At 42.1% G+C, this 15,002-nt stretch overlaps 2 protein-coding genes across 3 annotated transcripts; both read left to right on the top strand.

Annotated features, from left to right (window-relative positions):
* Positions 1 to 852: 852 nt before the first annotated feature.
* On the top strand, positions 853 to 6,751 carry sp6 (Sp6 transcription factor). Of its 2 annotated transcripts, none has more exons than XM_075464466.1 (2): positions 853 to 1,015; positions 4,691 to 6,751. In XM_075464466.1, the coding sequence occupies exon 2, from the start codon at positions 4,816 to 4,818 to the stop codon at positions 5,734 to 5,736; it is 921 nt and encodes a 306-aa protein (XP_075320581.1). In that variant the 5' UTR covers positions 853 to 1,015; positions 4,691 to 4,815; the 3' UTR covers positions 5,737 to 6,751. The 2 variants fall into 2 exon arrangements, with proteins under 2 accessions (XP_075320581.1, XP_075320582.1); XM_075464467.1 differs by lacking the exon at positions 853 to 1,015 and adding an exon at positions 4,396 to 4,522.
* Positions 6,752 to 10,421: 3,670 nt separating this feature from the next.
* On the top strand, positions 10,422 to 13,957 carry cwc25 (CWC25 spliceosome associated protein). Its single transcript, XM_075463407.1, has 9 exons — positions 10,422 to 10,583; positions 11,095 to 11,267; positions 11,366 to 11,602; positions 11,677 to 11,746; positions 11,846 to 11,985; positions 12,099 to 12,171; positions 12,788 to 12,990; positions 13,193 to 13,360; positions 13,455 to 13,957. The coding sequence occupies exons 1-9, from the start codon at positions 10,566 to 10,568 to the stop codon at positions 13,564 to 13,566; spliced, it is 1,194 nt and encodes a 397-aa protein (XP_075319522.1). The 5' UTR covers positions 10,422 to 10,565; the 3' UTR covers positions 13,567 to 13,957.
* The last annotated feature ends 1,045 nt before the right edge of the window (positions 13,958 to 15,002 follow it).

Here is a 15,002-nt window from a genome sequence, read left to right as displayed (position 1 = left end):
CTGAAGCAGTGTGGGATCATGTTGGCAGAGAACGGAACAAAAGGCAGCCGACATCCAAAGAAGAGCTTTGGGATGTCCTTCAAGAAGCCTGGAGAACTATTCCTGAAGACTCCTTAAATAAAGGACAGAAAGCTCGTCTGAGAGGGTTCAGGCTGTGTTGGAGAATCAAGGAGCTCAGACCAGATATTCACTTTAAAGCTGCTTAGAACTAGCCTGGGCGAAAGCCGAGCGGAGCCAAAATCTTTGGGCGGAAGTACGTAGGATGGCGTCGCCAGGCTATCTTAGAACTGAACAAACTCTGTTTTCACCTCCTATCCTGTATTTACATTTTTGTTTACTCATGTTTCAGCAAATCACTGCAGCATTTTCTTGTTTTCCTTGTAATACATAAAGAAATTCGGGGTGTTTCAGGACTATTGAACTGTAATATTATTATTCGCTTTTCAAAAATAAAACATTTGGGAACCTCTCTAGTGCTACAAAACACATTTTGTGTTCACATCAGTATCCAAATGTAAAAATGAGGACCTTAAATACATTAAATATTATGCGGAATATGACTCCTTGTGCTTGGTTGTGGAGAACCAAACCCTGGTGGGTTTATAAAAATCAGCATATCTCCTGCAGGGAATGAGGAGACATGAAATGGAAACACAAACTCTTCATGATTTATGTGAGTAGAGTTTCTTGTATTACACCACATGCACTGTTTGCCCAAAGCAAGCCGTGTCCTCACATCTAGCTGCAAAGGGGCATGTTCGGCGGGGAGAGACAGCCGGCGGCGGGGGGCGGAGCCTGCAGGGGCTCAATACGCGCAGCCTATAGCAAAGTTTGTCACTCCTGAGAACGCTGCTTACCTGTGCGCCAAAGCGCTGATGTCGATTCACCTGGACTGTCTGCGATGGAGAGAGGCAGATGAAATACGATGAGGATTTTATTTTTCTGGACGCATTTTTCCACGAACAGAGCTGATCCCACACAAGTTTGTTACAGCAGCTGATCCAAGAACCATCAGGTAACTTTTCAGTTCGCTGTCACTGCGACCTCTGGTACTGGAAGCGTTGCCGTGATCTGTGCGACCAGAAATCACATTAAAGTCAACTATTGGGAGCTTCAAAACACAGTGAAATACGGTGTTTGATTGGGGAAAAGACAAGTTTCTCTGCAGACATGAATTTATGTATAAAACTCGTATGACTTGGAGACAAAAATAGAAAAATAACAAAGGAGCGCTAAAATATTCACCTATTGTTGACTGTATGTTTAAATATTCAGAAAATTAATTTTAAACTGAGGAGGAGGAATATGAGAGGAACGCAAATACATCAGAAGGAACTTTTTATGCTGTAAGATGTGAAGAATTTTCATTGTGTGCCAAAAAAATCCAACTCAGTTTTAATCATATAGCGCAAAATCTCAAGGCACTATAATATACCACAAATATAATCTTCTGTCTTGTTAAAACGTTTTTTACTTCACCAATTTGAATCGATAAAACTCGCATGTTCTTTTTTTTAATTAAAAAAAGTCAAACTCGTGTAGGGATGCTTGCGTGAACATGATCAATTGTCAGTTTGTCAGTTTTTCTATCAGAAAAATGACTTTAATCTTACTGCTGCAGCTGTTTCATGTTCCCCTCATACACATAAGCATTTAGCTGCTAAAATTGGGGATGAAATTGAGTAATATTAACTCAGTCTGTCCTGGTTTATTGAAATTTATGTGAGTTGTGTTTGCAGTGAGGTGTTTGAGCTGCATCTATAACATTAAAATATGAGTCAAAGGGTCAAAGTTTTCACTGAAGTTGTAAGTATTTTAAACTAAATGATCTTAAATTTGCAAAAATCAAAGTACAAGTACAGGGAATTGTTTATGATATTACTGTAAAATTAGTTTGTAAAGTAAGTTGTAAATGACATAAGTGAGACTAGTTTCATTAACTTTATATACTGTTGGATAATTTAATGTAAAGCAATCCTTCGTGTTTTATAAACTGTTATATTTTGTGTATAAAAAGTATCCTCATATCATATAAAAGTTTTATTTCTACTAAAATAAAGCACAAAAGTGTCACTTCATTCAGCATTTGAGTCAATTTGAAAAACTTTCCACCGAAGTTAATTAGATTTTAACGTAAAAACAAACTTTAAACTAATAATTAATTTATTCATAAAACTGAAACATCAAAAAGTTTTATGAAGAATAGCAGACGCTTAATGATGTGTGAGGGAACAACCTACAGCTCATTTAAAGTCGGCGTGAAACGGATTTATGGTTGCCGCTTCCACTCGGGAGACTTGACAGAATTCAAGAATTCTTCCAAGAAGAGCTGACCTGAGACCTGATGTGCAAATTGTAGCAAAAGATAATGCAGTTGAGTCCAAATTTGTGTCACACAAAGACCTAAATCATTCAGGATGGGAGGCTGCCATTCATTTCAGCGGCGCTGGAGCTGGGGATTTGTGCGGCCTGATAGATTTTTTAGGTGACACGTTGGTCCTTGCAGCTGTTTGTTTTAACGTGTCCAACATATATCTGAGCATGACGGCTGCTCTGTGTTCAGAAGCGTTTGATTTAGCCTGAAATGTGTTTGAAGTTTGTCATTACAGACTCTTCTGACATGTGAAGTGTCCCCTGCCAAACTGACATGCTCCTCTTCATCCGTCTTGCACTCGAAGCAGGTTAAAACAAACAGCTTGAAGGTGACAAACGAGTTCAGGGGTCCACATCTGGGGTCCACATCTGGGACGGGATGGTGCAGGCAGAGGCCGACAGTTACGCTCGACCTGCTGATTATTGAGGGAAATAGTTTGAACTTTGGTTAGTTATGCTTAGGTTAAAGGTACATCTTCATGTTTAAATTTCCAGTATTCATTTGTTTTCCCTGTAGTTTTAGGACATGCAGTCATAAAATCATCACTTAGGGGCTTTCTTCCTTGTTGCTCCCTCATGCACCGCCGTTCCATGGCAGACTTGTAAAACGGCGTCTCTGCTGGGTCTTGGTCGGGCAGGTTTTATGGCCGCAGCTCTGTCATTGCTCTGCTCCTTCCTCCTCCTCCTTCCAGGTTGCTGCCCTCAGCCCCCAGGGCCCCCTTCACGCCAGCTGTTTCCTTCAGGATTTCGGAGCGCTCCCAGCAGTTGAGCGAATGGAGGAGGATGCTGCTGTCTCGGTTTGTTTACGGGTTTGTCAGTAAGAGCAGAGTCAGGGTGGGGGGGCCATCCCAACATGCATCTGAGCATTCTCGAAAAATTACAGAGCAGCAGCTCCGGCTCCAGCTTGACGTGAAATATATCAGCTTGACCTTTAACATCAGACCTTTTATTTGAGGATTCCAAACTAATTGCTTTACGATTTCATTGGAAGTTCAAAGCAGCTCTGAGTGGCTTTGACTCAACCTCTGAGACGTAGGAGTAATCCTCTCAGTTTTGCTGTATTGACTCAACAAATTGAGATCTTTCACTGTCACTCTGACCGACTCCACCTGCCCTCCACCTCTCTGTGACGGAGCTACACATCAAGCAGGGTGCTGGCCTCTAGTTTCTGGACAGCCTTACACGGTTCGGCATGTTAGATATGGGATCACGAGTGATCTCCAGACTGAGATAGCAGCTTTTTAAAGCTTCAGACTGCTTTACTGTTTCCTGCTGTAAAGATAATTGCCGATGTTGGAGGCTGTGATGGTGGAGGGGTGCAGTGGAAGTCAACAAAACTGTAAGGAGCTAGAACCTGTTTGCTTTTTAAGTCTTGCCGGCCGGTCGCTTCTTGTCATAAACTTCCACAGACTTGTCTAACTTTAACGAGCTTCGTGTCACCTGCTGACACCGGAGCCCCTCCTCCGGCGCGGGGCGCCTGACTGATGGCGAGATGTACGCAAGCGAACATTCCTGAAGTGTGTTGGGGACAGGATGCCAGTTTCAGAGTGTGCGCCCGTAATTATACGCATATAGTAATTGTTCTCATGTTATTATTGTTGGACTCTCATTCTCAGGCTCCTGAATGCCGTCAGTCTGCAACAGTTGCTGCTTTCTTGCCGCCAGTGTTTAGGAGGGGGCTGTTTTACGCGTCCTCTTTTGTAACTTGCCTGGAGGGCTGTTGTTGTAAATCATGTGTGATTCATAAAAAAAAAAAGAAGAAAAAAAACAAAAAACTGGTTCTTCTGTCTGCCAGGTTTCATCTCCACAAACCTCAGAGACGTACAAATAGACTTTGGCCTGCAGCCATACCTCCCTGGAACTTCTTCCTTTACCAAACTGCTCTCCTGTCAACACTCCCCTTCGCTCTCGTCCCTCCCCCCCACCTCAGCAGCACCCCCCCCCCCCCACTCGCTGCCGCCTCTGCGCAGGGCTGACGATGTTGTTTTCTTTGCGCTTGTCTTTGACTGTCGTCGATGGGAAGTACCTGGCAGCGGATGCATGTGGCAGGCCTCTGCCTGGACACGTCCGTCTTCCCCTCTCTTCTCCCTCCACGGCCACGCAGCGTGAGAACTGCGGTATCCATGGCAATGAGGGAGGTGTGCTTAGGGTTGGTTGTTTAAATGTTTCGAATGGAGGATTTAGACCCGAGTGTTTGCGCCTTCAGTTCAGAAACATTAAACCTGCAGAGGCTGAGTGATTTTAAAGCCTAAACGACAGACTAGAAGTGTCAGAAAGACTGATTTTAAGAAATTTTTTTCTTTGTTTGTTACTGCAGGTTTTCTTAAAATCCGGGAGCATCCTGCCATGTGGTGATCTTCACAGCGTTGCCTAAAAAGACACTGAACGACTCTTTGAGCAGCTGACTTCACCTACAGCCTTGCACCTGCACCAGCTGCTCACATGGCCCACCCATACGAGCCCTGGCTACGGACAGCACCACCTAGTGGCAGCTCAGACGACATGAACATCCCCTCCTGGTGGGACCTTCACCGGGACGTACAAGCAGGGAGCTGGATAGACCTGCAGACGGGGCAAAGTGTGGGTTTGCCTTCAGTGAGTCCGGGGGGCTCCATGGGACTGCAGCCCAGTTTAGGGCCCTATGGCTCTGACCCACAGCTGTGCACCCTGCCGCCAGCTCAGCACGCCCAGGCCTCGCACTCGTCCCACGTCTTCCCCCAGGATGGTTTCAAGATGGAGCCGCTGGCCCCTGAAATGCTGCAGCAGGAAACATTCTCCATGGAGGAACCTCAGGAGACTTTGGTGTCGGCTCGGCCAAAGCCTCAGCGACGCTCCTCCTCCCGAGGTGCCGGCCAAGCCGCGTGCCGCTGCCCCAACTGCATCCACGCCGAGCAGATGGGCCAGAGCACCGAGGACAGCAGGAGGAAGCACATGCATAACTGCCACATCCCCGGCTGTGGAAAAGCCTACGCCAAGACCTCCCACCTGAAGGCTCATCTGCGCTGGCACAGCGGGGACCGACCATTCGTCTGCAACTGGCTCTTCTGCGGCAAGAGATTCACACGCTCGGATGAGCTGCAGCGCCACCTACAGACACACACTGGTGCTAAGAAGTTTAGCTGCGCGTTATGCCCGAGAGTGTTTATGCGCAATGACCATCTGGCCAAGCACATGCGCACGCATGAGTCCCCGCCAGGACACGGGGAGGAGAGGGTAAACGGAGACGGGAGGATGGATAAAGGCTTTGATGCATCCTCGCCGCCGCAGTCATCATCAAACGTGTCTGACAACACGGAGCCTCCGCTGAAGCTGAAATGTGAGACAGACCCGTCAGCCTCCAGTGTGACCGGGCAGTCCGGGTAACTTCATCACTGTCAGGACATTTAAAGGCTTAACCATCTGCTCCCCTCTTTCTCACAGAGGTGTCATAGTCGTACAATAGAATAGAGAGTAGAAGAACGATCTGGACGATCACGGTCACTGATGAAAGGCGGATGGAACAAAAACGTGAGCCTGTGACTTTATCAGCTGAGCGTGTTCAGTGATGATCGTGATGTCACAGCTCACAGAAAAACAGGAGTTTTCTATATTCTGCTCATAAAAGTCTCCTCTGTGGTTGCTAAAAGGGAAAGATGTCAAAGGAGGAAGCTTTGGGCTGCTTCAGAACAACTGCTGCTACAGCTGCAACTATCAGTGGGCCATCACGACTGGGATGAGTTCAGCAGAGGAGGGCTCGTTTACAGTGAAGCCAGTCAAACATGTCACGAAAAGAGAGAAACAGATTGATTTACCAATTTTAGATGAGGAGAAAATGATTTCCTTTGTTATTTGATACAGTTGTCACTATATGTGTGAAGCATACTGTACTGAGAGATAATGCAGCGGCCATTTTGATGCTGTATTGTGCAAAAGTCTTGATCCACCCTTCATTACTTTCTATTTTCTTCCAAGTATCCATACTTTATTATAATCTTTTAATGTGGTCTTGAGCAGTAGTTCTACAGGCTTTCTGTTTTTCTTTGGACATTTTCTGCTTTTTCACTCATTTTAAGTCCAGTTCTTGTAACATTTTCAGAGGAATGTGTTTTTTTGCTTGTTAAGCCACTTAACTCTGACCTATGAATCCTTCAGGCAGAAAAAAGGCTCCTAACTCAAGGGATGAACCAGTGTTGTGTCCACACATAACAAACTTAGCAAAGAAGCCATTTTAAATTGGATCTTTAGGCACTTTGTTACCAGCAGCCTGTCACAGAGACACATCATTTGTTCCCATTTCTTTAGTTGCATCTATGAAAAACAGCAAAGATAACACAGTTTGACAGACAGAAAATAGGATTTCTGCAGCAACAAGGTGATTCCCAAAGAGCTGTTAGCTGAAAACTTGGCATATCTCAGCATGGTGTGCAGTGTCCTTAAAACATTTGAGGAAACTGGACAAGTGGAGGACAAAAGAAGAAGTGTCAGGCCTAAAGAACTATCTACAGCAGATGAACAGGATCTGAAAGTGATGTCCTTAAGAAAGAGGAAAAAATCCAGCAAAGACCTGACACAGGAGCTGAGAGATGCATCTGGACCTTCAGCTGATCCATCTGCTGTTGGCCCAAGCCTCATCAGAAATGGGCTCCATGGAAGGGTGGCTGTCAAGAAGCCGTTCTTAATGAAGGGAAACAGGGAGAAAAGGCCGAGCTGTGCCAAAGGACACAAGAAGTGGACTGAAAATCAGTGGCAACAGGTCTGATGGAGGGATGAATCCTCCCCAGAGCCCGGAGCTCAACATTATTGAAGCAGTGTGGGATCATGTTGGCAGAGAACGGAACAAAAGGCAGCCGACATCCAAAGAAGAGCTTTGGGATGTCCTTCAAGAAGCCTGGAGAACTATTCCTGAAGACTCCTTAAAGAAATGACAAAAAGCTCGTCTGAGAGGGTTCAGGCTGTGTTTTTTTACTTATATATTGTATTTACATTTATGTTTTAAATAAATCGCTGCACCTATGTCCTGTTTTCCTGGAAATATATAAAGAAATGAAGGGTTACTCAAGACTTTTGCCAAATAATATAATATAATATGAAATAATATAATATAATATAATATGAAATGAAATAATATAATATAATATGATATGATACAGGAAGTGGGAGTTCTGTGCACTATGATAGTTTGTTTTGCTGTGTTTCTCCAGATATAACACACCAAAGCAGAGAACCAGTTTAGTGACGTGAAAAAGGGTAAACCCGCAAATCACAACAAACTGAACCTGAACAATGTAAAGTGATGAGAGCCGCTGGGCCTCTCCTCCTGGACCTTGGACAGAAAATGCCGCCTGGTTGAATGAATCTGGGTTTCTGTTGGGACATGCTGAGGACAGCAGACACACATCTGGCAACAAAACAGAAACACAACCCCACAGATCCACCCTGTCAACACCACAGGCTGCTGGTACTGAATGAAGCCTCCTGTGCAGCCCTGAGATTTAACACGTCACTTGTGGTGAGATTTATCACCCTGCTCTGCAGCCTCCCCAGCTGCTCTTTTTGTTTTTCTTTTCATACCTTCATACCTTCAGGTTTTTTGCTTCACCCTTTCTTGTCCTTTTCGTCATGTTTCCAGCAGCTGTCAAATCTATCAGAAAACACATTCTGATTTAAAGAAAAACAGCAAACCGAGCCGCTAAAACTTCATGCAGGTCAAAGTAGAGCAAATATTGGACTTATGTTTCTCTGGTGGACAAAAACATGTCAGACATGTGTCTGTTGGATGTGTAATTTGGCATGTTTCTTTTCAAGTTCACTGTAAAGGTGAAAATAGGGTCATAATATGTCGTGTGTGGCTCTTTAAGCGGCCATGAGCTTTATTGAAAGGTACAACACAGTGTTCCTGCCCAAAACAGCTCAGGCTCTCAAGGAAGCAGGAGGTTGTGGTGCTAATACTGTCCAGGTTTACCTCTTTTAGGACGTTCTTCCAAACGTCTTCAGCCCGACGACCATTTAATTTACCAGCAAAGAAAAACAGCCGCTGGTGCGTCAACGTCAGAAAACACAAGATGACACATTCTCTGGAGAATCTGCACGCAGAAGTTAGTTAGGTTTCTTATTTTGGGTGGAAAACTCTCATAATCAATGTATGATCAGTAGTTCTTTAGACAGCAGTGTGAGCAGCTTTCCTCTTATCGACACTTTTAGGATGTAAACCATCACAGACCTTCGGCAGATTCTTATATGTTAGGGAGCTTGCATTACTGTTGCTCAAGGTTGCTGTATTTATGTATAGAAGATAAGATATTGAAGACAGTGCTTATACATTAGTCAATTATTGTGTATTGACTAGTATTATTATTATGTGCTGATGCTCTTATAGACAGACTTAAACATATTTCATTTTATAGACAATTTTTAAATTGGTTGTTGTAGTAACTGTCTTAGTTGTGGAGACTGTAATAAGATAACTTAAATATGATGGTGTAATAACTTGTATTTAATCTATGATTGTCCTTTATTATAACAAAATAAAAATGTGCTGTGTTCATGTCTGACTTTTAATGGCTTTTTAACATCAGTACAGTGGGTTCGTCACTGATTCATTCACACACATTTACACTCTATATATGAAGAGTTTTCTCTTCACGATCACACACCACTGAGCTTATCGGTGTGGGTCAGTGTGTTATCCAATGACACTTTGATGTGATCGAATCACAGATGTTCAGACTGGAAGACAAACACTGAGCCTCACGGTTCACAGAAAAGACGGAATAAGGGAGAAAAAACATGTATTTGTTGTTATTATTACTATAATTTGTTGTTCAGTGTGTTTGTCTGGAGGTGGTGGATTTATACAAAGTGAGGAGGTTACTTTTTAATATTGATTCAGATCTATATCTGGATCCAGGATTTCTTTATCCAACCACGCCTTTTTATGCCGCCTCAGACTGCTCCCGGTTGTAGTTACACAGGTTAGTATGACAGTATATTTTCAGAGCTTATCAGTGATTAAAATGCTACCCTGTGGCTGATTCTGATCTATTCATTTTTAATAAAATTAAAAATAAAATTTCAATCAAACTTTTGGTCAAAAGCCCAAAGCTGTTCAGTGACACGAAACAGAAAAGTGACAGATGTTTGGATCTTTCACAGCTGCCAATCAGGAGAATTTTACAGTGCTATGCCCTTTGGCTCCCCCTACACTGCACGTTAGCTGAGCTTGTGGGGAGGTAAAGTCATCCAGAGCGACCAAAATGAAGAGAGTTCCGATGAAGAGATATGAATATAATAAACAAAGAGCCAGAACTTTAATTCCAACCCAGGACTTTAAACGACTCAGGAATATGTTAGATTAACAGAGTCAAAGGTGGCATTTAAGTCTAAAGATAATTTGCTTTAGTTCAGTCTTTAGATTGTCATCTGCAAAACTGATGATCTGATCATGGTGCTGGCCTTTCAGAGAAGTCTGACATGCTAAAGTTTTTGCTCCATCATCTCTGAAATGAATGTGTCTTACATCTTTCACCTAAGTTTCTGACCCTGAACACTTATCAGCAAACAAGGTGAGGCTGCGTTTCAGTTTTATGCTCCTAAAATCTGGAACAGCCTTCCAGATGATGTGACAGGCCTCAACTCTGACAATGTTTATATCCAGGCTGAAAACAGTTCTATTTAGCTGTGCATATGACAACTGAAAGTATTTTATCTGCACTCTTCACTTTTAAATTAATTAATTAATGATTATTTTTAATGGGTTTTTTAATTTTTTTAAAATTTTTATTATTATTATTATTATTATTTTTAATTTTATTATTTTTTTATTATTATTTATTATTGCCAGAAACAAAATAAAATTGATTATTTGCTAAGCAGAAAGCACGGCAGTGATGTCAGCATTAGCTGGCAAAATACGTTATACTCAACACTATTTATACAGCTAAATTATAATCAAAGTGTATTTATTTTACTGTTATTTCATGTTAAAACAAGATAAAATGTCGGAGCTTGCCACAGGCCCATGAACGCGCCAATATATGTAACCGGAAGTTGACCCCTAAAAAACAGGAAACACAGAAAACGCGTCACACACCAGTCGCCGTGGCTCCATTTTCCAGCTGGCGTCAGGTCGTCGTTTTACTTTTTTTTTTTATTGTCAACGGTCAAGTTGATTAATCTAAATTTCTTAATAGAGTGATAGGACTACTCTTTTCAAGATGGGAGGTGGTGATTTGGTAAGTATTATCTAAACCGGTGAAGATAGACGTCTGCGATCGAGGAGATGACAAACTCCATTGAGAATTGGCCAACTTAAGAATGTTTCTTCGCTTATCGTGATCTGTCAGGTTTTGACAACATGATTGAAAAATATTTGGATTTATTTAGAGCTACGCTTAATTTCAGCAACACTTACTGTGACTTGAGTCCTACTTTCTATTAGGTACGAGTGTTGCCAGAAGCTAGCAAGCTGTAGCTAAACTGGCTGACGATTGTATTTATGTTGGAATTTAGAAGTATTTTGACAGTTCATCTCATTTAATTTTTCTGCCGAATATACCTGCAGAGGTTCAGCTTTACAAATAACGTGGTTAAGTAATTCTGTCTTCAAAGTGGAGTTACAGAAATGGTGTCATGGCATGTTGATAATTGTCCCCGTTCAAGACTAAAATACTGTTTATACTCTTGTCATTTATAAAGATATCGCCTATACAACAGCTAAATGTTTGATATGTTGTATTCTTCCAGAACTTGAAGAAGAGCTGGCATCCCCAGACTATGAAAAACATTGAGCGTGTTTGGAAAGCTGAGCAGAAACACGAGGCTGAACGCAAAAAGATTGAGGAGCTTCAGAAGGAGCTGAAAGAGGAACGAGCTCGAGAAGAAATTACCAAATTTGCAGAGGAAGCTGGGGCCATCAAGTGAGTTATCCCTCACACTTCCAACAACTTACGTTTTGTTGGTTCAGATCTGTCAGTTTGATGTGAATCATGTTGTTTTTACTATTTTCTGGTAACAGAAAAAAGGATGATCGCCTGGACTGGATGTATCAAGGCCCTGCTGGCCAGGTGTCCAGAGATGAATATCTGATGGGGCGCCCCATCGACAAGCAGATCACCAATCAATATGAGGAGCCAGAGAGCGGCCCATCAGCTGACACAGGCCTTCTGCCCGGGTCCATCTTCAACCCTATCACCCCTGCATCCACCCTTGATCTGGCTGCCAAGATCAGGGAAGACCCTTTGTTTGCAATCCGGTTAGTAAGAACGCCTTTGTCATGTAACATCTGGAAATATGATACAATTTGGTAATGACCGCGGTTTTCTGTAGGAAACGTGAAGAAGATAAGAAGAGGGAAGTTTTGACAAATCCAGTTAAGATGAAGAAAATCAAGGAAATGGTAAACGCTTATTAAATGTAACCTGATATATAGAATACTAAAAAGTTTATACTTTTAGTCTTGTAGCTTTTTACCCTTAAGTGTTTTTTTTTTTTACAGCTGCGCCAAAATCTTGACAAGAAAGACAAGAAAAAGAAGAGGAAGAAGGAAAAAAAGGAGAAGAAAGACAAGGAGAGGAGAAAGGAAAAGAAGCATAAGAGAAGGAGTTCGAGCTCAGAGGAAGAAGGTGACAAACACAGGTATGTAAAGACAGCACACAATGGGGGGGGAAATGAGACATTTTCTCTGAAATTATCCACATTATTCCTGCTATTTAAACCCACCGAGAATACGTTCCCTGATCTGTTTTCAGGTCACACCCCAGAGACAAATCTGCAACAGAAACTAAATCTCGTTCCCATCATCTTCCAGGATATGGTCTACAGGTTGGTAATCAACATATTCTTTGATTTTTATTTAAGTGGGGTAACTTGCAGCAAAGTTGGATCAATTCATGAAACATACTAGTGATTATCCCACTCTCCAGAATCTAATGGGACTATCTCATCCACTATTTGGGAGACAGTCTGAGAGCATCCCAGTAAAGATTGAGACACTTAACCAGTTAAGGCCTTATTTTTAAAATTCTTTTCTCGAGCGAAAGGAAAAAAAAGTTGTTAAACGCCTCAAATGAAGCATGAGTATCAACTTATCAGTAGCTGAATTGTCAAAAAATCAAAGGAGAGGTCTGCAGGTTCTACTAAAGGGCTTTGAAGATGAGATCTGGATAACGAGTCTCGTGTTTGTTTACAGGTTTGATTCATGGACAGTGTGCTTTATAAAGGTGCACAAACCTGTGGAAAAGTATAGCTCAGAGATCACTGAACGCAACAAACCTTTAAAAAAAAAAACATCACACCTCCAGATGTCTGAGCCGTCATTTCAAACAGACGTGATGTTTTACAGCTGCATGTTAAACCAAGTTTTTACTTCTGCTTGGTGGCGCTCATACACATCTGTGTACGTAGCACAGACTCCTAAACGTGCAATGTTTCCTGTCAGCTCCCTGGTGGCAGACACCAGCAGGTCTCTGCAACATCCAGTCACTCAGGCCGCCGCGGGAGGAGCCGCTCCCGATCTCCTCACCAGAACCACAAGGACAGTCGCTCCTACTCCTCCTCAAACAGATATGACAAGAAGGTGGAGCCCAGAGCCCCCAGCCCACAGAAGGAGCGTTACCACAAACAGAGGAACTATGTGTCCAAGTAAGAGGGTTAGAAATCAGGCTGCCGTACAATTTATGTTCCAAACCTGAACAAATTCCATTTGTTTTGTGACTATATTGGTTCAAAGGGACCAGAAAATACTTTTGGAATAGAAGTCAGTTATTATGAGTCTTGTCATCATCATCATCACCACCACCGCCACTGAATCGGTTCATTTTCTGTGTTGCTCTGTCTGATGTAGGAAGCTCTCTGCGGAGGAGCTGGAGCAAAAGAGGCGTGAGATGATGGACCAGGCCAAGCAGAGGGAGGAGGACCGAGAGAATAATGTGAAGAGATACAAGACACAAGAGGAGCAAGAACAGCAGAGGGAGAAAAATGCCAAGCACGAGCGCCACGCTGGCTTCATCCAGTAAGTTCAGTCACAGGGGCGCCGCTTGTTAAATGCGCCTAATAACGGCACCTCTTCATGAGCTCCAGTAACACTGACCTCTTCCTTTCTGCAGTAACATGAAGCTGGAGAGTGCTGCAAGCTCCTCCCTGGAGGATAGAGTGAAGAGGAACATTCACTCCATCCAGAGGACGGCGGCCTCTCTGGACAACTTCATGAAGAGATGAAGACACGGCCAGTTTGTGAACTGACTGAAGACACTTTTAAAGACGGCCGTAAACCCCTTCATCTGTCCTTTTGATGCACTGAGGCAAGCGAGTGGATGATGTGATGAAACGACATCAAGTGGAGAGCACACGGCTCCACCCTGTTCAAAAGCGGCTTCCACAGCGGGAACACGGTTGTTCTGTAGGACAAAAAGTCTGACGTGTTCTGACCTCTTTTCAGAGAGCAAACACCCATTTATAACCTTCATGTATTGTAGCTTTGTACAGTATGTTTTTGTTTTTACACAATGATCGGAACTGTTTTATCCAAAATGTTTTTGTATTATATGGCTGTTATTTTCTGTTCTCCTGTAAGTAGCATCTGGTCTAAAAAATGAATTTTCTGCAGCTGCTTTCGTGTATTTCATCTTTGAAATACTGACATTCAAACGGAATGATTCAAGTTCAAATTTGGCCTCAGTGAGCTGCTTAGTTTTTTTGGTTTGCTTCAAAAAGGCCAAAAAGTTTAGATATTTTCAGTTAATGTAAAAATGATTAAATGTACCCCATCTGGACCCAGAAGACGCTGAAATTAGCTTCTGTTTTGGCAGGGAAGGGAGGAAGGTTGTTTCCCATCAGCTATGTCCAACATCTGGAGCAGTTACAAACCAAAGGGGAAATATACAGGTCTATCACGAAAGATGAGGAGAGAAAACTCAAAGAAACATCCCCAAAAAATCCCAGAACATGTGCAAAATCTTTTTTTTACTCTAATTCATCTAAAAAATAAAAATATTGCAGCAGATCTTATTAAAAGTTATTCTAATGGTTTACAAAGCCAGAATGTTAAGCTGTTGAATAAAAAAAAAAGTTAAGTGATAATAATAATACCTTTTATTTCAAAGTGCCTTTTCAAACAGTCAAAGACAATAAAATCAGACTAATAAGAAACATACTTAAAATCAATGTACAAAAAACTAAGAGCAGTGTAAATGGGGCGGTGTGATAGAATTTAAGTGGAAAAGGCTGTTTTAAACAGGTGAGTCTTGACTTTATGAAACTTTTATTCTATCTTTTAAAGTTAATCGGAGCACTTTAGACCAGTTCCAGTTTTTTTAAAAAAAGCATAAAATCTGGACTGGATTATGCTACAGAGAAGACAGACTTTTTAAATCTATTTCATTTTCTCTTTTTTTATTTCTTTGGGATTTATAAAACCTTCATTCTTTTTGTGATGGTGCAAAAACTGCAATTTTTCCACATCTAAGTTACTAAAGACCAGATCAAAATAAAGAAAAAAAGCTGAATTCTTAGAGTGGTCAAATCTGGTCAAAACCAGATTGTCCCGCAAATGGGAAAGACTCAAAAATACTTTCTTTGTCGATTTGTGAAACCTTTACAGTGTCGAGAATCTTCATTTTTATTTTACATGAACCTTCCGGTCTTAATTTCACTTT

Source organism: Odontesthes bonariensis, chromosome 4, assembly GCF_027942865.1.
Source record: "Odontesthes bonariensis isolate fOdoBon6 chromosome 4, fOdoBon6.hap1, whole genome shotgun sequence".
NCBI lineage: Eukaryota > Metazoa > Chordata > Actinopteri > Atheriniformes > Atherinopsidae > Odontesthes > Odontesthes bonariensis.
The sequence above is the reverse complement of the archived record's forward strand: the minus strand, read 5'-3'. Positions and strand labels throughout refer to the sequence as shown.